Source organism: Aspergillus bombycis, assembly GCF_001792695.1.
Source record: "Aspergillus bombycis strain NRRL26010 chromosome Unknown contig00012, whole genome shotgun sequence".
Lineage (NCBI taxonomy): Eukaryota > Fungi > Ascomycota > Eurotiomycetes > Eurotiales > Aspergillaceae > Aspergillus > Aspergillus bombycis.
In genome coordinates this window covers 60,348-87,104 of record NW_019170014.1, presented here as the reverse complement: position 1 = coordinate 87,104, position 26,757 = coordinate 60,348, and the positions used below count along the sequence as shown (strand labels likewise).

General features: G+C 49.9%; 13 protein-coding genes across 13 annotated transcripts; 4 read left to right on the top strand and 9 right to left on the bottom strand.

The window, feature by feature from the left end:
- Positions 1-256: 256 nt before the first annotated feature.
- On the bottom strand, positions 257-2,602 carry ABOM_003103 (uncharacterized protein; the record flags this gene model as incomplete). Its single annotated transcript, XM_022530233.1, has 1 exon — positions 257-2,602. The coding sequence occupies one exon, from the start codon at positions 2,600-2,602 to the stop codon at positions 257-259; it is 2,346 nt and encodes a 781-aa protein (XP_022392622.1).
- A 776-nt stretch (positions 2,603-3,378) lies between these two features.
- On the top strand, positions 3,379-4,433 carry ABOM_003102 (bifunctional methylenetetrahydrofolate dehydrogenase/methenyltetrahydrofolate cyclohydrolase; the record flags this gene model as incomplete). The annotated part of the gene is made up of 3 exons (XM_022530232.1): positions 3,379-3,557; positions 3,619-4,252; positions 4,323-4,433. 3 exons carry the CDS (start codon positions 3,379-3,381, stop codon positions 4,431-4,433), a joined length of 924 nt encoding a protein of 307 aa, XP_022392623.1.
- Positions 4,434-4,750: 317 nt separating this feature from the next.
- On the bottom strand, positions 4,751-6,007 carry ABOM_003101 (putative monocarboxylate permease; the record flags this gene model as incomplete). Its single annotated transcript, XM_022530231.1, has 1 exon — positions 4,751-6,007. The coding sequence occupies one exon, from the start codon at positions 6,005-6,007 to the stop codon at positions 4,751-4,753; it is 1,257 nt and encodes a 418-aa protein (XP_022392624.1).
- A 1,431-nt stretch (positions 6,008-7,438) lies between these two features.
- Positions 7,439-7,870, top strand: ABOM_003100 (ATPase involved in DNA replication initiation; the record flags this gene model as incomplete). The annotated part of the gene is made up of 1 exon (XM_022530230.1): positions 7,439-7,870. The coding sequence occupies one exon, from the start codon at positions 7,439-7,441 to the stop codon at positions 7,868-7,870; it is 432 nt and encodes a 143-aa protein (XP_022392625.1).
- Positions 7,871-8,332: 462 nt separating this feature from the next.
- On the bottom strand, positions 8,333-8,662 carry ABOM_003099 (homoserine dehydrogenase; the record flags this gene model as incomplete). The annotated part of the gene is made up of 1 exon (XM_022530229.1): positions 8,333-8,662. The coding sequence occupies one exon, from the start codon at positions 8,660-8,662 to the stop codon at positions 8,333-8,335; it is 330 nt and encodes a 109-aa protein (XP_022392703.1).
- Positions 8,663-9,480: 818 nt separating this feature from the next.
- ABOM_003098 (DUF3759 domain-containing protein) lies at positions 9,481-9,860 on the top strand (the record flags this gene model as incomplete). The annotated part of the gene is made up of 3 exons (XM_022530228.1): positions 9,481-9,502; positions 9,568-9,696; positions 9,751-9,860. The coding sequence occupies 3 exons, from the start codon at positions 9,481-9,483 to the stop codon at positions 9,858-9,860; spliced, it is 261 nt and encodes an 86-aa protein (XP_022392704.1).
- Positions 9,861-10,259: 399 nt separating this feature from the next.
- Positions 10,260-11,185, bottom strand: ABOM_003097 (class I SAM-dependent methyltransferase; the record flags this gene model as incomplete). The annotated part of the gene is made up of 3 exons (XM_022530227.1): positions 10,260-10,431; positions 10,479-11,016; positions 11,065-11,185. The coding sequence occupies 3 exons, from the start codon at positions 11,183-11,185 to the stop codon at positions 10,260-10,262; spliced, it is 831 nt and encodes a 276-aa protein (XP_022392701.1).
- Positions 11,186-12,598: 1,413 nt separating this feature from the next.
- ABOM_003096 (uncharacterized protein) lies at positions 12,599-13,117 on the bottom strand (the record flags this gene model as incomplete). The annotated part of the gene is made up of 1 exon (XM_022530226.1): positions 12,599-13,117. The coding sequence occupies one exon, from the start codon at positions 13,115-13,117 to the stop codon at positions 12,599-12,601; it is 519 nt and encodes a 172-aa protein (XP_022392702.1).
- A 1,181-nt stretch (positions 13,118-14,298) lies between these two features.
- On the top strand, positions 14,299-15,843 carry ABOM_003095 (uncharacterized protein; the record flags this gene model as incomplete). The annotated part of the gene is made up of 1 exon (XM_022530225.1): positions 14,299-15,843. One exon carries the CDS (start codon positions 14,299-14,301, stop codon positions 15,841-15,843), a length of 1,545 nt encoding a protein of 514 aa, XP_022392699.1.
- Positions 15,844-16,331: 488 nt separating this feature from the next.
- Positions 16,332-17,987, bottom strand: ABOM_003094 (T6SS phospholipase effector Tle1-like catalytic domain-containing protein; the record flags this gene model as incomplete). Its single annotated transcript, XM_022530224.1, has 1 exon — positions 16,332-17,987. One exon carries the CDS (start codon positions 17,985-17,987, stop codon positions 16,332-16,334), a length of 1,656 nt encoding a protein of 551 aa, XP_022392700.1.
- Positions 17,988-20,547: 2,560 nt separating this feature from the next.
- Positions 20,548-20,938, bottom strand: ABOM_003093 (uncharacterized protein; the record flags this gene model as incomplete). The annotated part of the gene is made up of 2 exons (XM_022530223.1): positions 20,548-20,842; positions 20,916-20,938. 2 exons carry the CDS (start codon positions 20,936-20,938, stop codon positions 20,548-20,550), a joined length of 318 nt encoding a protein of 105 aa, XP_022392697.1.
- An 835-nt stretch (positions 20,939-21,773) lies between these two features.
- Positions 21,774-23,842, bottom strand: ABOM_003092 (amino acid permease; the record flags this gene model as incomplete). Its single annotated transcript, XM_022530222.1, has 7 exons — positions 21,774-22,007; positions 22,104-22,345; positions 22,411-22,885; positions 22,942-23,153; positions 23,213-23,302; positions 23,356-23,599; positions 23,663-23,842. The coding sequence occupies 7 exons, from the start codon at positions 23,840-23,842 to the stop codon at positions 21,774-21,776; spliced, it is 1,677 nt and encodes a 558-aa protein (XP_022392698.1).
- A 619-nt stretch (positions 23,843-24,461) lies between these two features.
- Positions 24,462-26,676, bottom strand: ABOM_003091 (uncharacterized protein; the record flags this gene model as incomplete). The annotated part of the gene is made up of 7 exons (XM_022530221.1): positions 24,462-24,629; positions 24,686-24,751; positions 24,863-25,161; positions 25,546-26,025; positions 26,084-26,258; positions 26,316-26,491; positions 26,544-26,676. The coding sequence occupies 7 exons, from the start codon at positions 26,674-26,676 to the stop codon at positions 24,462-24,464; spliced, it is 1,497 nt and encodes a 498-aa protein (XP_022392695.1).
- Between the last annotated feature and the right edge of the window lie 81 nt (positions 26,677-26,757).

Sequence of the window (26,757 nt, the reverse complement as noted above, 5' to 3'; positions counted from 1 at the left end):
GGTTACTTAATCCAGAGTCTATTAACTAATCTGAACTGCTGAGGGAATATGCATCCGGATAGGAGTCAATTCAGAATAGACTATCTCATCTAAGATTGATTCTACTAGAAAGGAAAGGCCGGGAAATCTAGAAAATGTTGTCATTGACTCATGTATACGTTTATGTTAAGGAGGACAATCACCACGATGCTTGAACTAGAATTTAATCAAAAGCAAACACGCCGAACTCCATGCGAAACAAGAGGCAATGCCCAGCTCACGGTTTATTCTTATCATACCATTCCTGAACGACCTCATCAATGTGCTCCCGGAACTTCTCCTGCTTCTCCAGCGGCGCAAACGACTCCACGATGACGTTGACGATACTCTCGGCATCGACTAGACGGATACCGTCTTTACGGTAGCCCTCCAGGTCCTCCAGGGTCGGGAAGGTATAGTAGTTGCTCTCCTCGGGCTTCTGTGGAACCGAGGGTAGCTCCTTTCCGCGAGCAATAGTATCACACACATCGACTGCCATCCTCGCTCCCAGGTTATACACGTCGTTCATGAAATGCAACATCGACTTGGAATAGTCGATCGGATGGTGACGGACGTCGATGAGATCTCCTGCGTCCCAGTTCTCGTCGATCTCATGCAGCGAGTACCCGAAAAGTTTCTCTTTGTTCTTCATCGCTCGGACGGTGGTCATGACGCCACGGTAGGCGGGAAGGGTGCCCGGATGCAGGTTGAGCAGTCGTCTGGGCCGGGCGAAGTAGCGGATGATATCTGTCTTGAACCGCTGGTAGCAGCGCAGTGAGAGACCCACGTCGATATGGTGCTTTCGGAGAGTGTTGATGAAAGATGCACTGTTGACGTTGGGGACTTCCTGGACGAGGATCCCATAGGCGTCTTTCATCTGCTCGACTGTCATATGGGATGCACTGCCCGGCCTCTCGTTCTTAAAGAACGGGATAACGTGCTTCTGCAGTAGCTCGCGCTCGAAGAATGCTAGTTCCCGGAGCTCGAACGGCGGCGTGGCCTTGCGGTTCGCCTTGTGTACTGGGAGGAAGATGAATGGCGTGTGGCCGGCGGCGAGGAGCTGCGGCACCAGTGTACTGGCCATGAGGTGCGAGAAGAGGTCGCTTCCGAGGAAGATGGCAATGTGGAGGGGACGTGCGATGGGCTCATTCGTGACGGCATCCGCGACCCGCGCGGCGTGGGCAGCGACGCGGTCGATCGCACTCACGTAGAAATGAGTACCTCTGGTGAGACACCCGATGACATGCAGGCCCTCGGATGCGCGCAGAGTGTCGAAGTCGACGGCTACGCCGCCAGCAGGGTGAGGCTTGAGGAGCCCCTTTTCCACTGCGGACTGGATCAGTGGTGATTCGATGCGGTCAAGTTGGCATTCCTGCCCGGTCGCCTCAATCACATAGGGAGTTTCCAGTAGCCCGGCGGAGGTCTGCGCTTTGAAGATGCCGTCCCATTGGACTCGATCACCCTGGACCACCCGGAGCTGTCCTTTCTTCAAGAGGCCGAGGATCTTCTCAGCGTTCTGTATCGGCATTCCGTGGCGGTACCTCATCCACGGACTGAAGAACTTGTCCATGAACAGCTGCTGGCTTTTCGCGGGTAGACCGTTCCAGTACCGCTCGATAACGGGAGCCGTGCCTCGCAGCACTGTCTGCCACTCAACGTTGCCATTCTTTGCCGCATGGATATCGTGTTCCAGCTGTTTAACCGGAGACTCATCATTGTGGAGCCAGCTCCAGTCACCGCCGGTTGCGTGGAAGATCTCCTCCATCAAGCCGCTTGTTACTTGCAGCAAGTTCTCATCCGAATTCTCCTCGACATGCTTCGCCAGGTCATGCAAGACATAGCGGCGAGGGAACGGCGTCGACTCTCCCTGGACTTTGGGGAGACTGCCGCTGCGCGACATGAAGGTAATGGGGCCCTGATGGCCATGTTCCGAGAGGAAGATGGCCGCATCGACAGCAGACAGCCGGGACCCGACAACGAGGACAGAGGCATCGGCCGGGATAGTCTTGAGCTGGGATGTCGGCCACGGGCCGGGGAAAAACCCGGGGAGATTGATGAGATGTGAGTTACACACCGAGGTAAAGTTGCCCAGCGCCAAGACGACCGACTTCGCCGTCAACTGCGTGCCATTCCGGAGACTCACAGCCATTGTGCCGTCTGTCTGTCGATCAATGTCGTGCGCCTCTTCATGAATCACCGACACCCGGAGTCCGATCTGCTGAGCGTCCTCTAACGCCTGGGCCCACGTCTCCTGGAGATACTGGCCGTATCTCGCCCGAGAAGGGAAGGGCCCACTTTCTTGGTCCGTGCGCCAGTGGGTAAAATGGAGGGGTTTATCATGATACAACCCCATTGTATCTGTGTGCATATTGAGGATGGTGCCCGCACATTGGGCCGAGTATGGCAGACCAGGTCCGGGGAGCCCAGTCTTTTCCACGAAGATGACTTCTCCAAGGGAACCCCCATTCTTGACTCGTTCAATCAACTGAAGAAGAATTGCAACTCCACTCGCACCGCTGCCCACTACAATGAGGTCATTGGCGGGAGGGGAGGGAGTATAGGGTAGGGATACCGCGGAGCCCATGATCAAAGGTGTTGAGCTCAGCTCTTGCGGGGGAGAGACCACTGATCTGGGGTTCCAGTGTCAGCAAGGGGCCACCCGTTTATATGTCCTTGTGGGGACAAGACCCCGATACCTTTCAGAAGAAATGGGGGACAAATTGGGGGATGAGACATGAGTCCATTACGACCAAAGGAGGGGTTGTGTCGTGAACTCGCCAGGGTCTATAGACGATGCCAAGAACCCAGCGGGGATTCGAACTCCTCATTATCCCCGTGGGCTGGAAAGCCGATGGGTCATCACCGTCACCTTTGGTGTCAGCATTGCTGCCGCGTGCCGCGCTGACTGGCTTTCGACAAATAAATCCAGGCGTTGAGGGAGGGGAAGATCAGTGGATCACTTCTACGTGGACGAAGGCCCGGCTGTTGAAGTCATTAGCTCGTCACCTCCATAATCCAGACAGCTAGACGGTTTTACACGGAGTCCGGAAGTGGGGGGATGTCTGATATACCAATTCATCCATATTGAAGCACTGAAATCTGGTGGCTGATCACGCATGACTCTGGATAGGAGGTGCGTTTTCGGCATGATTCTGCAGGGTCTAGGCGGTTGAAGACTCTCACACTAAGATGTCCGCAATTGAGAGGACGCGTACTTCATGACGTTGGGAGCTTACAGCGTAGATTATGGTATTTTAAGGGCTGGCTGGACCGCGGAAGTCTACCGTCGTTGTTTCCGCCTACACTGGCATTGAGATTCATTCCATTCTCAATCCGAGAAGGCATATCGAAATCCTCAGAATGGCTCCACGCATTGGCGAAACAGTTCAGCCAGATGACCTCGCCAAAAGGGCGCACCACCAGATCTCTGAAATGCTGAGAGACTCCTCGAGGCGACTCTTTCTCATGGGCGTCTTGGCCAGCGATGATGCTGGCTCTAACCAGTACGCGAACTGGACTCGCAAAACCTGTCAGGAAATGTAAGCCCGAGACAATACGCCAAGCAGGATCTCCACTCATGTCACTAATACGCATGCTTAGCGGAGTGCATTTCCACCTGATGAAACTGTCCCCCGAAAATGTGGCAACCTATATCCGGGCGATCAACGCCAACCACAGTGTCCATGGGATCATCGTGTACTATCCGATCTTCGGTGACCAGAGAGACGAGGAGATCAGACAGCTTGTGGCGCCTAGTAAGGACGTAGAAGGCCTGAACCATCAGACCTTGCACCGGTTCTCGGAAGTTGCAGACGAGTCCAGACCACCAAAACCGGGGCCAAGTATCATCCCCTGCACGCCAAGGGCGGTTGCGTGGATCCTGGAGTGGATGGATGTGCATGATCGGACGCGGCCCGCGGGGGAACGACTCCGGGACCAAGAGATCTGCATCATTAACCGGTCTGACGTGGTGGGATTGCCACTCGCCCAGCTGCTCGCGGGGGAAGGCGCTCGCGTCTACAGCGTGGACATATCCGGTATCCAGCTCTTCCAACGCTTGTACTATCCTTGGCACTCCGAAGGTCTGCACGGAAAGGATCTCCCGAACTGGACTCTGCAGACGGCCGTGCAGCGGTCTCGAGTGGTCATCTCGGCGGTTCCAGATCCCGCGTTCAAGGTGAATACGAAGTGGCTTCAGCGCGGCGCCATCTGCGTCAATGTTTCTTCAGAAAAGGTACGAGTTATGCACTATGGGCTTTCCCATAATCAGGTCTTGGCTCGTGCCCGCTAACCATAATGGACAGAATTTCGAGCCGAATGTGGTCGAGGTGGCGTCCAAGTTTGTCCCGCGCGTTGGCAGCGTCACAATTGGCGCTCTCCTGTATAATCTCATCATGTGTTCGGCACGGAGCTAGGGGCGTTAATGCGTAGAGACAGAGAGAGATCTTCCAAGACAACAAATGTCCGAGTCGCTCTCCGGCGGTCTCGATGCAGTGTCAGACGGGTCTCCTGCATCGGAGCAATAACCTATACGAAGGAACTCACTGCCAAGCATGAAAAATCTTGTCGTCGCTGTTCTTCTGGCCCCAGTGGAGAACAAATGATCAGCAGTGATCGCTGACCGAGGCCGGATATTTCTTAATATAAGTACCACAAGACTAGTAGATTGGCCCCGTAAAGGCCCGCAACAACCGCGGCAGATCTAAATACAACCGAATCTATGTAACCCTGTTCAAATCCTAGCCTTTAGCTGCAAGCCAGTTTTCGACACTCGCGCAGTGACCAAGACCAGCGCGCCCAATACGAACGTCAACCCACCCCAGATCTGCGCTCCAATGTAACCATCTGCCCTGGCTATCAAAGCCCCGCCGAGAGGGGGACCAGTCAGACAGGCGAAGCTCACCACGGTGAATCCCATTCCGATGCGGACCCCTGTCTTGCTGAGATCCGGAGTCAGGCTCGACAGTGTCGACGGCCATAGACCCTGCACGCCATTGGAGAACATCCCGTACAGCACGGCAAAGGCATACAGCCCTCCGACCGAGTGCACGGCAATCCAACAGAACATCATCAGGCTGGCGCCCAACGCCAGCGGGATAATCGTATTGAGGGGCCCGAAGTAGACATCTGCCAGAAACGCAGGGATCAGACGACCCACGATGCCGACCCCATTCGTGACAATGATTAAATTGGTCGAATCCGAATAGGACAGCCCAATCACGGAGCGACCGAAGGCACCCACATAATAAAACGCGAAATATAGGCCCCAGAAATTCAGAAACATACCGAGGCAAAAGAGCACGTAGGCGGGTTCCTTGAAAGCCGACCACTCGACCAGGGGGCCGGACCTCCGTGGCGGCAACCGGGGCTTGAGCAAGGCCATGGCGGGGATACTAGTCCCCAGCATGACGAAGCCCAGGACGCGGAGTGTCCAGCCAAAGCCGATGACGGGCATGAGGGCCTTGACGAGACCGGGAAAGAGCATGCCCCCGGTTCCACTTCCGACGAGACCAAATGCCAAGGCGAAGACCCTACGCTTGGCGAAGTAGGTCGCGACCAATCCCATGACGGGGCAGAACTGCAGCCCACTGCCCAGGCCGGTGCAGATGCCCTGGGCCAGGAATAGCTGCCAATAGCGGGTCGCGAGCGAGGTCATGAAGACTCCGAGGAGCTGCAGGACAACCCCTGTATAGTACACCGGGCGGAAGAACCCGGCGTCTAGCGCGCGGCCTGAGAACGTGCCGATGAAGAAGATCAGGAAGATCTGCACGGATCCGACCCAGGAGATTGCCGAGGAGGAGACCCCCAGACTGCTCTGGTAGTAGGCTTGAAACACCCCGAAGCTGGCAATATACCCCCATGTATTAAAGCAGACCATGTGACCCATCACTGCCTGTGTCCAGGCATTGAGTCCCCCGTCCGGTGGGGGGTCAATTGGTGTGGGGGATGGGTCGACCGTGGTCTGGGATGTTTCATCGCGTCGGCCCATACTGCAAATAGGCTAAATTTTAGAACCCGGGTAAAAAAGATTTTTCAGAAACCGCAAGTTTGATGCTTAATTTCAGTCAAGTGGTGGCTGACGCGGTAGCAAGGGTTCGACTCAATGGGGGGTTGGAAAGGAATGTCCATCAAATGAGGGCGATGGTTTATGTTATGTGGTAAAAGAAACGTTGACTCATTGCCCTAACTGCGGAACTCCAACTCGACCCCTGTCACTGGGACGAGTATAATCCGGGTCGATATCAGTCTGGAGAAGTAGTCATCTCTGCCAAGCAACGGCTGATCGTCTCTCCTGCATTCTTCATTTCCATTACATACGCGAAATTGTTGATTGCCTCCCGATCGCGCAACACCCTTACTTCTATTGCTCATCGTGATACCTGCAGCTAGATTACGATCTACCTGTTGATCTACCTGTTGCTGGTTTTGGATTCCTTTCCTTTTGACTCTGGTTTTTGGCTTTATCCGCCTGATGTTGCATTGCATTGCATCTGTATGTAAGATGTCGATCGGTCTTTTAGGGCTAGTGGAGGAACTGCCAAATGCAATACGGGCAAGATGCCGGTTTGTGATTTTTTCGCGTAATGCTTTTCTGTTCGCTTAAATTGCCCTTCGTTTTCCTCTCGTTTCTTTGTTCACATTTTTTCTTTTCCCGAAGGCAGAGAGGTTTTGGTGTCTTTCGACATAGTTTGGAATTAGCAAGGGAGATTTAACTCCGCGGACTCCGCGGAGTTAAGGAAAGGAAACAGGTCCCATGTTACGAGTTGAAAGCGAATAATACTTGGTACCCTGATAGGGTTCAGACATAAGATATACCCGAAGTCTTAGCTTTGCTTATTTCCACCATTTACAGAGCAATAAATATGGACCTTGGATCATATTTTCGTTGCCTCCCATACTTTACCTTTTCAGTGAAGAGAATTGGTCTTAAAGGCGATGAGGAGCTATGGGCCTACATGGCTGAACCTATGTACTGGGATTACTCCATGCTCTCGATATGGTAGGCATTGAAGATGTTCTTGTAACAGGCTCTGTCTACTTTCACTGCAAGATACAATCATGAGAATTCCTAGCTAATAAAGCTGTATGGGTGGTAGAGGAGGTCCTTGAATTGACATCTGATTGACCCTGACGCCTTTATACACTGTTTTCATAATGTACGTGTGAAAGGAAACTGATCTTCATATTTTGCTGAGTTGCTATCCGTGATATGCATAGAAGAAACTCACCCCCGACCGCACCAAACAAAATTCAAGACCACAAGCACTTGCACTAGAAAGCATATCTAATGTCTACCCCGAGCATCATACACAATGCGCTCCCAAATTGTTGTCACCACGTGCCCACATGACCTCATGATAATATCATCCCGTGCTACCCAATTACCCTAACCCAAACACCACCTAACTTCCAACCCAACATGCACCCCAAAAAAGAGATCCAAGCAGCCGAACTGGGGATCGACCTCTCATCAAAAATCGAATCAGAATACTTCAAATGGTTCCTCGCATGTCTCCTGTTCGGCAAGCCAGTCCAGCAAGCCGTCGCCAAGCGAGCCTTCCTCGAGCTCGTCCAGGAGGGCATCACTTCACCGGATACTATCCTAGATGCAGGATGGGATCGACTAGTCGAGATCCTGGATGAGGGTCATTATGTCCGGTATGACTTTTCGACTGCGACTAAGTTGCTTGATGTGTCGCGTGCTATGAAGCAGGAATATGGTACATTTGGGGAGATGTTGAGACGCTTCGGGACGGTTGAGGAATTGGAGGTGCGGATGCAGGAGTTTAAGGGGGTCGGGCCGAAGACGGTGGAGATCTTCATGAGGGATATGAGGCCTTTGCTTGAGTAGTACTTGGGATACTGTGGAGTATTTGTACGGTTTGAGGTTGGCTTCGCCGGGAAGTGGATACTTGGATGGATATGTGTTTGTGTACTTTTGCAAGTTGTAAGTATATGGGATAGATGACTTGTGACACTCCGATTGTGCCATTCATACTCGACAGAAATCTGATCTTGTTGACTTGAGTCTGGAACAAGTCCATGCAATATGCTCGTCCAGTGGCCATGCTAGCACGAATCCACTCCACCGATACCAAAAAAGAATCAAAAAAGAACGTCAGCGACAGGATTTGAACCTGTGCGGGCGAACCCAATAGATTTCTAGTCTATCGCCTTAACCACTCGGCCACACTGACTATTCATGTCTGGTTTCTTTAGATTTGACATCATAAGCCAAAATGGCTATGTCTTGACGTACATCAATCCTATACCAATGTATACATGAAAAGCTCATCATTCTCATTAGATCACATCACCAAGCAATATCAGAAAACAGCTTAAGAAGATCACTCAGCACACCCATAGCAGTCACATCGCCACCAGCACCCACTCCCTGCACAATGAGCGGATTATCGCTGTACCGCTTTGTATAAAAGCTGATAATATTATCGCTTCCCTGTAGCGCCGCGATAAGATGCGCTTTCCGAAATGATTCCATTCCCACCTTAACCTCGCGAGAGGCCATATCGATGCTTCCAACAAAACGCACAAACTTGCCCTCCTTTTCGGCCGCCGCCTTGTGCTCTTCCATCTGCTGGTCTAATTCCGCAAGACGGGCAAGGAACTCATCTCCACTTGACATATAGTCCCTATGTATTTATAATCATAAAGGTAGTGTATCATGAACTGCTATTCCGGAGACTTAAAGTATACTTTCCTTTCCTAAATGGAATTTGGCTGGGTAATTGGGAGTCGTCTCTTTCGCTCTATAATTCGCTGCCGCCTGAGAAGATATCCTCCGGAGTACATGAGAAGTGTGGGCCGATTGTGTTTTTAATGGGTGATTCAAACCAACCCATACGCTGGGAAGTCAGTAGTTAGATAGGTGACACCCAGTGGATCCCTCCCGTTGTATGTTTTTAATGCCTGTTTTTTTTTTTTTAGGTAGATCGCTTTTTAGATGTTGGTTGTAGCTTCCGTGCTGCGCTGCCTTCACCTCCTTCACCCGAAGCAGCTGTTAGATCACTTGGTTAAACTTCATTGATCGTTAGAACAGCGCTAACGTTTGCACAGGGTTTCCTCAATATTGACTCCTTGGAGGTCTCAACGCTACACCTACACAGTACTCCGGAGTATGCGCCCGGTGACAAGCTTAGGCCGCCCGTACGTCGATGCAGGTGAACTATTTCTCCACTCGGCACAGCTTTCTACATTCCTATTCGGTGAACTCCACAGGATATGGAACCCCTATTGGCCTTCATATACACTTTTAGTGCGAATACTATGTAGGTCATGAGAGGGGGGGGTTAAAGAGAAGCCTAACAAGACTTGGGAAATGGAGAACAGTGTTATATATGTCTCCCCATCCCTTCCCTGGACCATAACCGTTAAAAAAAATATTAAATCGCAAACTGCTTTTCGTAATAATATCCAACGACTGCCTTGAAAAGAATTATCATCATGAATATTTTACACGATAATGGTAAGTTTCCCATTCCTTTACTTAATTTTCCCTGGTTTCAATACCCCTTAACAACTGAAGTATAGAGGAAGACTATGGAAAGGTTGTGAATGCGGACGAAGGCAATCAAGCGCATCTTTCTCATGAAATCGTTGCTTCAGACGCATCATATAAGGCTTTGGAAACATGGGGAAAACATCAGGCTTCTACTGGTGGTAGGTTAAAATTTCCCATCTAGATTCACAGACGCAAAGACTAACAGCGCCCAGCGGAGGTGAACCACGGAAAGATGAAGGACTTTCTTGCCGGTGCAGCTGGTGAATTCGCTGTTAATATAGCGGAAAGCAAGGGTAGAGACATTCTAGACAAAAGGGAGTAGTACCCACAACCAACATAATTAACACCTTGGTTGGTGAGTAGTTGCTTCAGGAAGTGGACTTTGGAAGCATCCGAGCAATCATTCTGCAAGACGAAGGGCGCCTGTACCTGATAGACCTTGACATATCCCAATCTATCACTTTCAGACCCATCAACCATATATAAGAAATTTGTCGTACTTTAGGCTTTAAAGAATTGAATTATATGTTCTGTTCGGCGGGATGATGCTATCACGGATGATGCCAAACGATTATAGTGACATACTATCAGATACGTGGATTTGCCTAGGACGAAAAGCAGGCTCTCACACCTTGAGAGTATGCAGGTAAATATCAAGATTATGAAATATGAATATCATGAACCATTTGGAGATACAGAATTACTTAGACCTAAGAAGACATCACTCTGGCTTTTGAGCAACGAAGCGAAGGCGAATGTAGTTAACAGTAAAAGAACCATCATGCTGCTGTCTGCCAACAGCCTCGAGAACGTCAACAGCGTGTTTGACGGCTGCGTCGCGGGCCTCGGTGGATGGAAGGAGTTCGAGAAAGGGTTCACCAAACAGTCGAATCCTATATGTCATTAGTGGTAAAGTCGATAAGTATTAGTGTCAACCTACCATCCTTCAACACCACCCTTTTCATGCTCCGTCAAGGTTGTCTGTCTGAGCTGGACCTCACCCTTGACCCAGTTGAACCCCGCCCCTTCAACAAGGTTCTTCATGGCCTGTTGAGATGGGAACCACCAAGGCGATGCCTCACGTGCTTGCTCAACAGGAATACCTTGAGTGACTAGACCGCTGATAATTGCGGAATGCACCTCGGCCACATTTCCCAGTGCACCGGATTCATTGACCAGAAGGCCACCCGGCTTGAGCGCCTCGAAGCAGCCCTTGATCGTATTGGATCTCGTTTCAGGGTCTCCCAGTATCCAATGCAAGGCAGCGTTCGAAAAGACCTTGTCAAAACTCCCGGTGGTGAGGTCCGACTCTTGATCCAGCAGTCGACAATCGACAACCCGCGACTCAATGTGTGGATAGGCCTTCTTGAAGTATTCGATCATGTTGGGTGAGCCATCAACTCCCACAATCCGTTTCACATGGGGAGCTATACGGGCTGTCAAGGGGCCTTCGCCGCAGCCAATATCGAGAATTTCGTCTATCTTGTTAGCTAAGCATAGCGATTGTCATCCGAAGCCTTACTTACCAGTGGGCTTGGGGTCCAGCCATTCGAGAACTTTCTCAGTCGAGGTTGCAACGAATGGAGCCACCTTTTCGCCGTAAAGGTCGGCAGACCAAATGTCTTTCTGCTCTTGCTGCTGCGCCATGTTGTTTGTTATCTGTCCTTTTCTCAGTCTTAAAGAACATACCTGGACTAGGGTTTCAGAGGGTTTATAAGGCCATCTCAGACGTGATTAAGGAAGTATGTAGCCCCGACATCGGAGGCTTGCAAGGCAGGGACGACAGGGATTCTGGGGGTGGACCGCTGGGAGACATCCCGTTGCGAGCCGCCGCCAGCCCAACCCTAGACAAAGGATCAACGGATCGGTGGACCCGGATGTGAGTCTCAAGCAATCAAGCATGGAAGCATTCCACCTTGTTAGGCACCGATATCGGCTGGCGAGTACTGTTGCTGGCATTTCCAATCTATGTGCTATAGATATGAAGCATCATCTTCGGTCTCAAAATGCTTCAAAATAGCTCCGACGAACGGAAAAGCATCCCTGGCCATTCTGCCAGTATGATCGAAGAATCCAGCCCCGGTTAGGCGGCAGTAAAGCACTACCCCTCAACAGCTCAACAAGCTAACACACCGAATTGATAGAAAAAAAAGCTGTTCGTCTTCGTCACTGGCTTAGTGATAGTCCTGAACAGCACCGTCGGATGCGCCCTTCCAAGCGGTGCCATCGATTTCATCGCGGCTGACTTTAGCATGACAAACCAGCAACAGCTCGTACTACCGATCATGACCTACTTGATCGGATATATCCTCGGGCATATTCTTTTCGCTCCATTGTCAGAGACATATGGCAGGCGTCCAGTGCTGATATGGACATTCCTAGGATATATAATCTTCAGTCTCAGCTGTGCTGTTGCACCCAATTTTGCGGCTATCGTTATCTTCGGACTATTTTCTGGTATCTTTGCTTCCTCACCAACTGCTATTATTGGAGGGCTGTATGCGGGTATCTTTTCTGATCCTAAGCCAAGGGGAAGATTGATGGCTGGGTATATGGCTGTGAGATATCGAGCCGTCTTAATAACTGTTCGTGACGCTCTCACGAGAGAAGTTCGACTTGGGATATTCTGTCACCAAAACATCTGGTAACGTCCAAGCAAGTTTGGCCTCTTTTATTTACTGACAAGCGGCATTTAATCATATAATATAGGCGTACCGAAGAGGAGCGTCGCGAGCTATAAGTAGCGTTTGTAGCCGAACTTCTGGGAGTTCGTACAGCGCCTGATCAAGCACACCGACTTCATCGTCAGACAGTCCAGTTGGAGCGGAACGCATTATTACGGGGCAGATACATAATTATAGAATTTAGTCCAATCAGCTTGGCCTAATTACATGTGGTGATAATACCACTGACGGAACAATAGCATTATAATTTATGGCCTCCTAAGGTCTTCTGCAGGGCACCAGTCGCTAACAGTATCGCCAGCGTAAGATGCCAGCCATCGCCCGCCTGGTAAGAATGCCGCTGAGTTAACATAGTTAAGCGCGTTATTAGGGGCCACTACACGAGACCCCCCGCAGAGCTCGCCATGCTAGGGACGCCGGCAAGGTTGAATTTGACGGACCTCTCGCAGTGGTGATCCCTACTCATCGGGAGTAGACGGAGTTGGGATAGAGGAACTGTATGAAGATCATACCGGCTGGCCGGCAAAAGCTCTATCGAAGAACTACAAAAAAAATCCACTCTATGGAGGTCGGCTAGCTGCAGACTTATACGTTCATCCAGTTGATGCCATCGGAGCAATACCCAGTTCTGCCGTCTTCCATGCTGTCGAAGGACATAAACTGGGAACACTGTCGTATTGTTGTGTGCCGTGCGAAAGTCGTAGTCGCGGGTGTTGATATCCATCACAATAAAGGTGCGCTCACTGCACACATCAATGGCGAGCAAAAGTATTCGAGGGTCGCTTTCCCGACCGGGGAAAACTTCGGGGACGATATTCTTTGCCGAAGCGAGGTAGCTTGAGGGATCCAAAGTTTTTGGTCTTGACGTTGATGACAATTCATTTCGTGTTGTCATCTTTGCACAGATCTTCTCGTATATCGGAGCTGGCCATGGTTGCTATAAACAAACGAGTAGATGAAGAAAAAGGTTCTGGTGGTGAGGTGAGATGAAATAGAAATCGAATTGGCCATCCCTTCTTAGGCACATGATCAAGCTAGCCCTGAAACGATAGCTAGAACTAGTAGTACATGACCTATTAATGTCACAGTAATATCACACCCGTCAGCGCTATCTCTTATACCCTGAACGGAGAGATCACTTGCAGATAAATGCAGGGATCCGACCAAGGGTGAAAGAGCTACAAAATGACTAGCTGAAAAGCGCGGAGGTTGAGAATTCTGCCTTGGACAGTTGGCATACATTCGAGTGGTGAGATAGACTTTCTCAGGTATGATCGTATTCATGACTCGAATAGAGCGCTATAATGTTGTTTGTTAGCTACTACTAGTAGTAGAACCGCCAAGGACGAAATACGTGCATCTGCAGTTATGCCACGTTAGTGCAGGCGGAATACGATCCCCGTCAGGCTCCTGGGCCAGTAAGAACATCTTAATAAAATGTAGGAATGGGAGCATACATGGCTCGTCTTGGTATGCATTGCTGTGTGGATGTGCTGTCATTGGTGCCCAGCAAGGCTGTTCGTCTGCATGATTGACCAATGCTTGTTTACATTGAGGGGGCAAAAAAGAAGACAAAAAGAAAAAAAGAAAACAAAGAACAAGGGGGAAAAATACATATAAAATGAATAATGTTTTTAGCTGTCGCTACAAATTTACCTGGTACATACTGAAATTTATCTCTCCAATCGAGTTCAAGTTTCTTTTTCAATATTTATTCCAATTTTTCGCAAATCGTGGGCTACATGTAGTGTTCAATCTCCTCATGCATGGTGCAATGGCTGACACACGGGCACTCGCCTGGCGCTCCCCAAGTAAATGATGTCATATTTGTATACTGGATAGATTTCTAGCACACGAGAAAATAAGGGTCCCCATATTCCGAGGTTCTAATTTTGTCGTTGCAGTGTACTGCTGTCGGGTATCATCGTCCACCTGTTTGTACACGTTGGATCGTCCGCCCTGCTGCAGCCTCCGCCCCGTTAGGCACGAATTCCTCTTCAGTTAACAACATCCTTTTAATATCCACTCTCCCCAGATGCTTTCCTCCTGGGGGATAAACTCTCTCCACCTCACACAATGCGTCTGCTAAGCGCCAAAACTCTCAAACTGATCGATTTTCCACCCGACGAAATCCCACAGTATGTGATTCTCTCGCATACCTGGGGAGTGGAAGAGGTCCTCCTCAGTGACATTGAAGATCCTACCGCAAGAACAAAGAAAGGATGGGCCAAAGTCGAATCGACCTGCGATCAGGCCATGAAAGATGGATTCCAGTACGTCTGGATCGATACGTGCTGCATCGACAAAACGAGCAGCGCGGAGTTGTCGGAGGCGCTGAATTCGATGTTTTTGTGGTATATGAATGCCGCCCTATGCTACGCGTACTTATCCGATGTTCCGGGAAATTGTGACGTTGAGCAGAAAGACTCGGAGTTTGAGAACAGCAAGTGGTTTACGAGAGGCTGGACCCTTCAGGAACTGCTGGCATCGTCGAAGATTATTTTCTTCTCGCACGAGTGGGTGAAGATCGGGATGAAAAGTACCCTGACAGCGACCTTGTCTCGAATCACCAATATCGACGAAGAGGTGATCGAGAATCCGACCCTGCTGGACTCGGTAAGCGTCGCGAAGCGGATGTCCTGGGCTGCACATCGAAAGACTACCCGCCCAGAAGACGCGGCATACTGCTTGATGGGGATCTTCTCGGTGAACATGCCCATGGTGTATGGCGAAGGAGAGAAACGGGCGTTTATACGACTCCAGGAAAAAATCATGAAACAGTACGACGATCGCTCGATATTCGCATGGTATGACCCTGCGGCTAGCCCGGACACTCAGCACGGCTTGCTGGCCACGTCTCCCGCTCAATTCGCCTTCTCGCACAACATTGTGGCATATAATCCGTGGGAATCTTGTGCTCCATTCTCAATGACCAACCGAGGTCTTCATATCGACCTTCCTATTGTAGTTTGGGACCAAGCCACTGATACCTATCTTGCATCTCTGGACTGCGTCGTGGAGGCCGAAGACAACCCCTACTCAGGCTTTGTATCGATCGTCCTCAAACGCGTATCCTCAATGGACGACCAATATGTGCGCACCAGCATCAACCAACTGAAGTACATCGATGCACGCGGAGCGACCACACCCCTCTACGTCTACCAGAAGATTGCACCGCCCAGCCCACAGCAACGTTTTCCTATGCCCATCTTTCAACTGCCACAGTCTTCGGCAATGAGTAAAAATGCGGTTTTATTTGTTCGAAAGGGTGTACGCGTGGAGCCACCCAGCCCTGCTTTAGAGATGCAGTACTTCCCATCCAAGAAAGGATCAAGGAGAATGGACATTTGCATCGTCTTGGGCACATCTTCTGGAGCAACCGTCGTGGTCATGCTGGCAATGCAAAGTGCCAATGTGCTCACCTTTGGCGCCTTTGAACCCACTGATCGGCGTTCTTGGAGTGTCAATGATATACCATACCTTAGCGAGATGTTCCAACCCCAGGTCGTGGGCACGTGGATCAAGTTGGTCTGTCGGCGTGTAGGGGTGGTGGCTAATATCGTCGTGAAGCACGGGAAAAGGTGGTGCTCGGTCTCACACATTTCTCTTGCGGAGGCCTGAAGTGGTCATCGTGAAGCTGAGGAGCTGGTATCCTCTCGATGAAGTTGCGGGAAATTTTATTCTTTGTATATACTATTTTGATATTTCTTGTCTACCATACTTGTACGAATAACGATCTTCCATATTACCCAGGTGGCAAACCTCACCAATAACAGGCGTCCCGAGATATCAGGTTTAGCTATCCAGATCTAGCGCTTGTGAAGATTAGGTGTAACCTATAAGGCACGATCGATTTCATGTAAAACTACTTCATTAAGCGGCGCAGCTCTTCTACAGCGAGGGTTATCAGCAAATGCCTTGCAAGTACAGTACATAATATACATAGAGAAAGTAATGGGGCTAAGGAAACGAATGATCGAGGGTGATAGGACTGCAATGTCTTTCTCTATCCCTTGGGAACTTGTTGGATATACGCCTGTCTCTGCCTCGACGAAAACAGGCCCCATTTGTCTCAAATCACAGCTCGAATTGTCCCTTCCCAAAGTCCATTAGAAATTCAATTTTCGTTCAAGTACACACCTGACTGGATCTCCTTCATAACGTTTCGCCGACCATTCCCCAATGTTATGCTCTGATGATACCCGTCTTATATGCCGTCCACCGTCACCAAGGATCAGGTTGCCTGGGCGATAGTTTGGATTGGCATTGATCCGACCCCTCACAGATACATGAATCTGAGCAGACTCGGGAATATTGCGGGAGGTTCCACGGGAAGGAGGCCATTGAACAGCTCTCCACGACCCATCCGGCTGCAATTCCATGCGACGAAACGGCAGGTACTCCATAAGGCGCCACTTGATCACAGACACCTTAGACAGGCCATTGTTGAACGCCAATGCGTCATGGAGTAATCCTTGATTGGTAGAGAGCTCAAGAGCGGTATGGTAGCTGGAACTCCAGGAGGAGAGATGCGTCTGACTGAGCGTGCTATCAGATGCCACTCTTTGAGTACTGGTTAGACCCCCAGAGTGGCGGTTTGGACTAAGGGATAAGTGCTCGGAATGCCGGGATCCCGCCCGAATATGGGAGAATTCACTGAAGGATTCTTCGCGGCACTCGAACCGTTTAAGCTTTTGCTCGTCAAATTGAAGTCCCGCCTGCTGCGCTTCCTGGACCATCCAAACCAGCGGAATGTGGCTGAGAGGCCACATCTCATCTTTAGCGAGTTTGTAACCACCACCAATATCTGCGTGATCTCCGACGAACCACACTTCTTGGATGTCTTGGTTATCATCATCGTCAACAACATTGTCATCTATGAGGCTAACAGTATCCGGACGGGCAGCCGAGGATGCTGAAGTTCCACTTTGCGAGTCCCAATCCACTGGAGCTCTAGCTAGCCTCGGCAAAGCCTGGCCTTTTCTTGGAGAATTGTGCTTGGACTCAGATGCACGGTATCGTTGGCCTTGGTGGTTTGAAGTACTTCCGGCATCAGAGGGCGAAGGGCTGCAGGGTTGTGACTTAGACTCTTCCGAAGGTCGTTCACGTTGCGGAAGCCTTCCTGTGCTCGGCTCATTTGGGTCATTGTCATGTTCGATCTGTGATATCAGGTCCTCTCGATACTTAGCGCGGCGCTCATCGATCGCCACCGCATGCCGGATGACCCTACTAGAAGTGCGAGGAGTTTTTAGGAACTTCGCGCTGCGCATCCCTGGAGGTGCTAGCCATGGCACACTATGAACGGAGTCAAACAGGCCCATGAATTTAATACGCCTGATTGGGCGACAGAAAGTTTCCCGGAAGGTCTCGAGATGTTGAAAAAGTTTCGCCTTCTTCTTCCGTTCCCCCTCGCTACCCCCGCGCTGCTGCTGCCACTCAGCGAAGACTCTCCAAGCAAGATGAACCTGTTCCTTATCTCCTTCTAGGAGCAGACCGATATACTCCAGCATTTCACCTAGAACGCGCGAAACATGACAACCGTGGCCGAACCCGAACAAATATAACCGGTCATCGGGAGAGTAATGTCGCATGAGGAACAGATAACCCCCCATAATATGTTCGCCAAGTGAGGAGCCGATGGCAGCATTTTTGATCTTCAAATATTCGTGCTTGATGCGTTGAGTTCGGTTATGATGTGGTGCTACGTGGGTCCCGACTCCTGGCTGATAATAGTGGAAATGCTCGCCTTTACTGTGATCCAGCATCTTTAAACCAGTCACAAATATGTCAGAATCAACGCCCTCGCTTGATCATGCTGGTGTCTCTGTGTTCTCTCCCGGAGACTGGATGATGAAACCTACCCGAAAGATTTTTAACACATTACTGTCTGATTCATCTCCCACAAATGTCTGTCCTATGTCATCGAAACATAAGACAATCTGCTTGGGCGAACCCATTTCAATTGCTGTTTCCTTCCTCTCTCATACATAAGCCAATTAAGCGCTGGCTTGTAACGGTGTCACTTGGTAGGGCATTCGGAAAGACAAGGAGCAGAAACGCGTGCACAAGAGCCCGCGCCTGGGATAGAGGCTATGTCGAAGGATCCTATATACAGCTTAGAATATCGTAGGGAGGTGGATGGTGACATGCATCACTCATGTGCCGACTAAATATAGGAAAATACTTCCCCGGGGACTATCTGCATGCGACTCAAGTGGCGAAAAAGCATGTAAAAGGATCTTGCTTCCTTTCCACCTTGGAGCGAAAGGTTTCCATAACCCCCGCCTCTCCTTTTTGTTCCCCGAGTCTGGCACCAGAAATGTCGAGGTCATTTCTCGGTAGCGTGATGATCATTGAGTCGGGTCAGGTGATACGTTCTATGTCTACCCTGACATGTCACGACTCACAAACCATAAATGGACCATGTTACGTTTGACCACTGTGGGGGCGCGAACTCCGAGTAATTTGGCCTGTCATTCGTCCCATTCAGCTGGTATCTACCATGCTGTAATGCACATCCCTGCAGGGTATTCAGTAGTGGGTGATCTCTGCCGTTGTAGTGATATACATCGATCCTTACCTTTCCTGGTAATTATTCAGTTTTGCCGGGATTTGCATCCATGAGATTCGGTAACCAACGCAGGAAATTCAGCCTTGTGTCCTCCTGCCTATGAATTAGCATAGAATATGGGATCTTTCGCTTGCATAGAGCGGGATATGGCTATGAGTGACTCCATTACCGGGCTGACCAGATAGTGGATCTCACCCGGATCTGACACTTCAGATTCATCCCCCTTTTCACTTGGAATCAAGCCACCATTGTGCATCCTTCTACAGGGTCCCGGTCACATTCATCACTTTAGGCTCTACTGGGCAGCATAACTCCGTACAGAGAGCAGTCCTGTGTCTCGAACTCAGTCAAAATTGTCTTGCGCTCGCATGTGGAAGGGATGCACCACACGCCTCCCACCCCCACGTCTGCGTTCTATTTTCAGATCCTATTTGGCCAGAATTCCCCGAAATTTGGCCGCTCGGGTTCGGTGCCATGGTGCTGCCTAGGTAGGCGAACCATCGCAAAGGCGTTGGGCAACCCGGTGGCGGTTTTCAATACTTCTCTGGGAGTTGAAACAGGTAGCCTTGGGCGAAGTCAAACTTCTGCTATCGCCTAGGGCGACGTGCTGTTTGAATTCTCAATAAATCTGGCTTGTTAGGTAGGAGACAGAGTTGCAAGTAGAGTATTCTGTATACCAATCTGACTATGTTATTCAAGCTGTATTCTGTTATACACAACTTTCTCCTGGTGGTAGATCTTCTCCCAAGCTTCATATGCCGATCACGCTGTGTCAGAAGCTTTTGTTGACTAGTGTTTGTGCTCTTGCACTATAGACATTCAAGCAGAGCTCTTTTAGTTTTGCAACTTGGATTATTATTAGACGGGGTATGCGTTGTGATGTCATCCGGCTTGTAAGCCTCATCGAACCCCACATGGACATAGACACAACATATCTCTCTATGCATACACTTGAAACATGATGTTTTCCGAAACGGCGCAATAGTGGCAAAGTACCCTTAGGTCTAATTGTCTGATCCGGCGCTCACCCGGGGACTCCGCAGATGCTTGCTCTAGATTACTTTATACAGTTGAGTATCTGGACTAGTGGAAAGACCATTCTTAAGACATACTAGTTTCCACTTTCTAAATTTAGAGAGAATCGCGAGCAACATACTGTATTATCTGCAGTGATAGACCGAGTTAAGTAATTAACTGTCTTATAATCACTTATTTAAGTAGTTTATTTAATGAAACATGCATAATCTTCAGAATCCATTGACCCACCAAAGCCTCATTGCACTAGGGCTAGGGTCCTGTCCTTATCAGGACTAGCCCTAAGTACTCCAATGACTAGTAGATCTCTAACTCCATGATCAACTGCTAGAGTAGGCGTTCTTTTAGCGATCCGCTCATATCTTTATCTGCTTCTGCTATCTTAGGATGTCAAGGAATGCTTTTCTGATATGGCGTCAGAAGGTTATTGGTTTGATTTACTACCGCCGCAGTACCAATCATAGCCCACACTCTTTCACGATGTGAATAATCCGTCTGCAATGTCAATGTTGTTGCTGCAATGGCAACCATAATTCCCGGACTTTAAATACTCCAGCGCTATTATCAACGATAATCAGGTAGGTTGCTCAACTTTAGATATATCTTATGACAACTTGCCCCAGTAGCAGCGTGCAGACGTAGGTACATATATCATGAGATAGCACAAGCTCCATAATGGAAAAAAATCGTTCAACATAGCCGTAACGCTTTCTCGTGCATCAAAGTCCATGATCCGCTTCAATTCTCTGGAAAAGCTCTTCGGTGTCGTTCGGATTAGACCGAGCCATGTCTTCCTCATCGCCATTGAGATAGAAGACCGTTAAGGGCCGTTCATCCGGTCCATGTGGGAGAGGAATAAAGCCAGAATCCACAATGCAAATATCCAACCCCTCACGACCTTCCGCTGCGCTGTGAAAAATGGGAGTGAGTGGCGATTCCTTTCCCATCGCGGGGTCCCAGTAATGTATGACGGTTGGCCTGCCGCTCTGGATGGCTTCGATGACCTCGCCGGGACTAGAGCAGAGGCATGGGAGTTAGTTTCGGTTCTCATGGACAAGAGGGAAAATAGGAAAGTAGTAAAACATACTTCTGGATTCTTCGAACAGACATGGTGGATATATCGGGGTCGGGCTTGGTATATTCCGTGCGGTTTTGTTCTTGATATGACTGTGTAGGGCAAATTGGAGGAATAGACAGAGAGACTGAAAAACTTCAGAGGAGGAAGAATGGCAATTTATAGCCGGGTGAGAGGGGTTTCGGGGACGATCTTGACCGCAGTCACATAGCAGCCATAAAATATAGATCTGGTGGGGTTTTGATGATCGTCGCGAGGCTGGAGCTGAATATTTGTTGTCATCTCGAGATGGGTGGAGATTCGGGATTGTCACTGGCGAGTAACAAATGCTCCAGAGAATCACGGTGAGCTCGGATTCAATCGCGTCTCACAGCCGGTGGGCTACAAAGTGTATTTAAGTTTTCAGTTCTCAGCTCAGCCTTGCCAGAGTATTTAGGACGCCTGTGCGCGCAAGCAGATGTACTGATATACTCGAATACCCCGCCAACAGCCGGCGACGTGTCTTATACCCACTGTATGTTCAGCTGGAATCACCGCAATTGCCCCATTCTCCAACCCATCGTGGGTTAATCGATCACCCACATGGGTTACTTCACATACGAAACACGTTAATGTTCAGAGCTGAAGTGGACTTCGCAATTACTGCGAGCTTCAAAGGGAGCGTGTCGCGCAGAGAGTGTGCCGATCATCGAAGGGCTTGGCCCATACCACCCCCCCAGTCCTTGTTTATTAATGTGTTAAGAATAGTAGGTTATGATAGATATGGGTGATCTATTTGCGACTTATGAGCCTAGGAACCTGCTATTTCAATCAAAGCCTTCTAGACCTCTCGATACATTTAGATACAGCGTAGTAACGGTACAGCCAGCACTACCACAGCTGGACGTACGTAAGAAACCGCCTCCACCAGGGCTGCTCATAGTAACGATCGAGAACCATAATTTCCTCCGTCCCCAAGGTCCGTCTGCCGGTGATGCAATCCGCGGTCTTGGGATCTCTCCACGGGGTTCTGAAAATAAGCTTGTAAGCGAGGGTTAAGCCGGCGATGACCCAGAGCCCGAGTGTGTACTGGAAGAAGTTCTCCGCGGTAAATGTAAGGCCACCCTATGAGCAAACGGGGATCTTGTCAGCCAGGGAACAGTTTTTCCCTTTGCTTGCCTCGAAAGTGAAGAAGCAAAGGAGAATGGTTTGAGGACGTACAACGGGTTTAACACCGCATCCAATACAGCAGGCCAGCAACATGAGGGAAACCAGCATAAGCCATGCTGGGGCTGTGGGCCAGAATGTCGACTTCCACCCATATATCTCGGTGAATAGCTGGTCCTTTTGTGCCTTGAGTGCGCAATGGAAGCGCCAATTGGTGAAGGCAATGATACCCCAGTTTGTAAAGAAAGACGCGCTGCTGATCGCAATCAGCCAGTTCAGCACAGTGAGACCTCCGGCTGTGGGATGGCTTGATGGTTAGAAATATATTAATAGATACTTTTCCGAAGGAGTTCACTCTTACATGCAAGTTGGATATAAGACAGGATGACGGAAAACACGCTGGTAATGATCAACGCCCATCTTGGCCTGCCTCGAGAATCAACTTTGGCGAGGACTTCCGGAATGAGACGTTGATGCGCCATCGTCCTCAACACTCTTGAGGAGAGATAAATGCCTTCTGCAGAAATGGCAAGAACTCCGCAGATCATTCCGGCATTCAAAATAGATGGAACCACCGGGATGCCCGCGTCTTGAACGGCGATGACAAAGGGAGACGCAGCGACGCCGCTTCCACTGAGTAGACGGTCATCGTTCGACGGAACCAGGATTGTGATAAAAACAATGCTGACCATGTAGATGAAGTTCACCCGGAATGGAACGAGCTTTGTCGCGTGTGCCATCGAGAACCGTGGACTTTCAGCTTCACCACCCATGATTCCAATGAAGACTTGATCGCCAACTGCCCAGACAGCCAGCAGGGCGCAGTTTGCGAATCCCTGTTTTCGTTAGTTCTGAGGGAAACATTTTAGCAGGATTGCCATGTGGAACCTACAGTGAAGCCATTGAGAAAGGGGGGAAGGTCTGTCCACGTTTCACCGTGATGGATATATCCGTTCGGCCCGGCGCCCAAAACCAGGGCCAAGGCAAGCACGATGATTAAAAGGAAGAGGAATATTTTGATGATAGACGTGACGTATTCGAACCAGGCAAATGCCTTGTTAGGAAGTAGGAAGACGAACAGGCAGACTGCGAGGAAGATGGTGACTGGGCAGCACGTTAGACACCATCCATGCCCATGGTTGGGACACACCGGGTATAACTACCTGTAGCTGCAAGGGGTAACGATCCCTCTGCCCAGTACTGCACTAGCACATTGAAAAAGCCCGCTTCCGACGCGACAATTGCGCTCCATGCTATTTGAATGTCAGAATAATGAGGTACCATGTTTCCATTCAAATGTACAAACCAAGCCACTCAGCGAAACCCGCTCCGAAAGCCAGGGCAGGATCAACCCAGCGATCGGCGTAGTCGATGTAGTTGCCTGAGACAGGGAACGCGATAGTCATCTCAGAAAGCGACTGCAGCACGGCCCAGACCGCGCTGCAGACCATTCCGTAGGCAAGGACCATATTCCCTGGACCTCCCGAGGCGAGAGCCTGGCCTGTTGCGATGAACACCCCGCTGCCAATGTTGGAACCGAGTGAGATAATCTACATAGTTCCTTGTCAGTAGTCAAGGAAAGGAATGATTCTGCGACATTCACTTGTTCTTACATGGACCTGGCGCGGGGAAAAGGAACGATGGAATTGACCATTTCGAGTGTCCTGTGTTTCCATCATGCTTCCGTCATGCAAGCTGGTCGACGGATGGAGCATGTCGCTCACATCCTGTGTCTTTTCAATCTCATGCTTGAGCTGAGGCTCCGCCGAGAGTGAATCCTTGGAGTCCACCATGGTTATCAAATGGGTCTATGTCATACAATTCTATACAATACAGCAGAAGACGGTTGGTATTTGCTAATAAAGTCGTGGCTGTATAAATAGAGTCACAGAGAGATTTGCGGACAATCCATGAATGTACCGTACCGCCTCTAGAGATTGAATGAGAAAGACGATTATATCAATCATCTTGTAGTAAACCCTAGGAGATGAGATCCACTATATAAAAAAGCGCGTAGAAGGGATCTACGTGGCCTAATCACGCGGCTAGCCAGCGTCTACCCTTACTGCATGCGGCAAAAAAGACGAGCAGGGCGTTTCCCCAGATTTCCAATGTCCAGATAGCCAAGGAGATGTTGTTATCTCCTCTCGGACTGCGTCCGGTCAATTGCCGCACGGACTCTACGACGTCACCGTCTGATACGGTCCAATCAACCCGTGGATGGGTGGACAGGAGTGGAAACGCAGAAGCATACCTCCATATCACCATATCACTATTGTCTTTCCGCGGGAAAGCACTTCCGGGGCTTGGCTTCCCTTTTGTGATTAAGTTGCAGAAAAGGATTCTACAGTGTAGCAAACAGATCAATCGACATCCAGATAAGATATCCGCTTATCATTAACCAAGACTTATCTAACCAACTCTCTTCCAGACACTCAGAAGCGGCCCCTCCTTGCCATATATGGGATCGTGGACAGGCAATGGCACTTGTCTGCACTTTTCACGCATCTTATCCGTCTCCTCTACTGAGTCCAATGCATACTCCATGTCGTACGGTTCCTCGAGGGAATTCCGTTCGTTCTACGTCACCGCCCTCAGTATGTCCTGAATACAAGACCACTTGTAAGTCAACTCACCAGCAAGTAATAGCCGATAATTTCGTAATCATCCTCCGTGTCCGTTACAAAGTGTGTCACCCCAGCCTATAGAGAGTAATATCAGCCCAAGCCGCGTCCCTCCTGGGATCCATGGGTATCTTTTTAAGATTCTACCGGAAAAATAAAAACATCCCCCGCACGAGCAACAAATCTAACCCCGACTGGATTACCCTGTGCGTCAGTGTCCGGGTCCAGCGGGGACTTGCCTAGGAGATAAGTCCCGCTGCCCTTCAGGACGGTGTACGCCTCGTGCGTAGTGGCGTGGTAGTGGGGCGTAGCGGCGAGCTGTTCACGGGAGATTCTCCAGTGTCCTCCCCGCGGCCATTCGCTCGTATACACGGAGGCAACGGCACCCTCGAACGTCCGGTCAATCAACGCCCCTCGGAACGCGATGACTGGGAGATCAGAGTTGGGCGAGTGCGCTGTCGGAGGGACGGGGACAAGTTCGGGGGGTACTTTATTGAGGGGCATTATGTGACTCTTATCTTTGGCAACTGGTCTGGAAGGTTATAATGTGGTCATATCATTTCTCTTACGATGGCTACCTACTATATATCTCGTTTGAGCGCTCTGATACCCTATCTTGTCTTATCTCGGAGGTGCATCCGATCTATGTGGGGAAAGGACCGGAGGATATCTCCACCGGAGGTCTTTAATGATAAGAATACGGTGCCAGGACTCAGACCCCGCATGAGAGACCTTGGCAGCACCGAGGAAGGTTTCATGATGAGGGGATGCGAAACTGAGGGCATATAGCCAGGCCATCTTTGACTTGGAATATGTGTAGCTATTACTGTTGACAAACAAATCAGACCATCACAGAGTGGGATGGTTATTACTCTCATCCATGGCCAAATCAAACCCCACCCAATCAAGCATCCCATTCACGTCCAATGTACTGGCCACTGTCATCAGCTGTGATGCAGTGATATCATGCGTCAGGTCCCATGGCTCGACGTGCCCTAACCCCTCACCACCTATCAGACCCAAGCCCGCAGCTTCACCCTCCCGCATCAATCCCTCTTCATTCCCATCGCCTTCTCCTGGCTCCGGTATCGGATGGGACCTGCTACCTATGTCGCCTCTCCGGGCATAGCCCGGGGTTTGAAATTCACTCAAAAGCGCCTCCAGGTGCTCCAGCTTGTGCTTGTGCGCCTCGGCCACCAGATTTCCCTTCTCAACCATCTCGGCCAGAATACCAAATACACCTTCTAAATAATGGCGAGGGCTTTCAACTAAGAATGGAGCTACGATTGCGACCATACACATTATCACGCCGGCAGAAATAGCGCTTTCGAGGTCAAATGGAAGAAAGTGTTCTGTAGTTCGGGAAACTGTTAGAGCATACAATTGTAGGAAGTGGAACGGGGAACATACCGAGTAACTGTTGGCGTTGCAGCGCCTGCAGTATGTGGATAGTCTTCTTCGCAGAGTCAATACACACTTGCAGGAGAAGCCTAATGGAGGATGGTATGACGATTTCGGGGTTCTCAGACTGAATACGCCTGATTATCAGGCCAACAAGGAAGGGTCGGGTAGCGACCATGATACACTGGGAGCGCATAATCAGCCAGCTGGACGACATCTAACGCCGCTGATATCAAGTTACCTGATGATAGAGCAAATTCATATAGCCAGTATCCCGCGAAATTCCATTGAGTGAACCTTCCTCGGGGATCGGAAAGTGGTCCGTAAGCTCGGGGGCCACGCCAGCGACAGATTGCAGCACCTTCTGTGCATTTCTTACGAACTTGGCATTGACATGACTATCCTGTCCGTAAAGCTCTACAGATCCATCAGCAAATGTATCATGATCAAGAATAGATTGCAGCCATACTGTCCACCACTATCCCGAAAGCCTGACTGAGCTTCACATGTATCGCCATCGTCGCGCTCCTGTTCAACGACTCCTGGTAGGACGGCAGTGGCGCAGTGATATCTTGGTTACTAACACCTGAAGGGATACCCATAAGGACTGACATCTGCCGTTCGAGATTGAATACAGTCCACCAAACCTTTCGCGACCGCTCAAGGGCAGAATCCTCGAATGT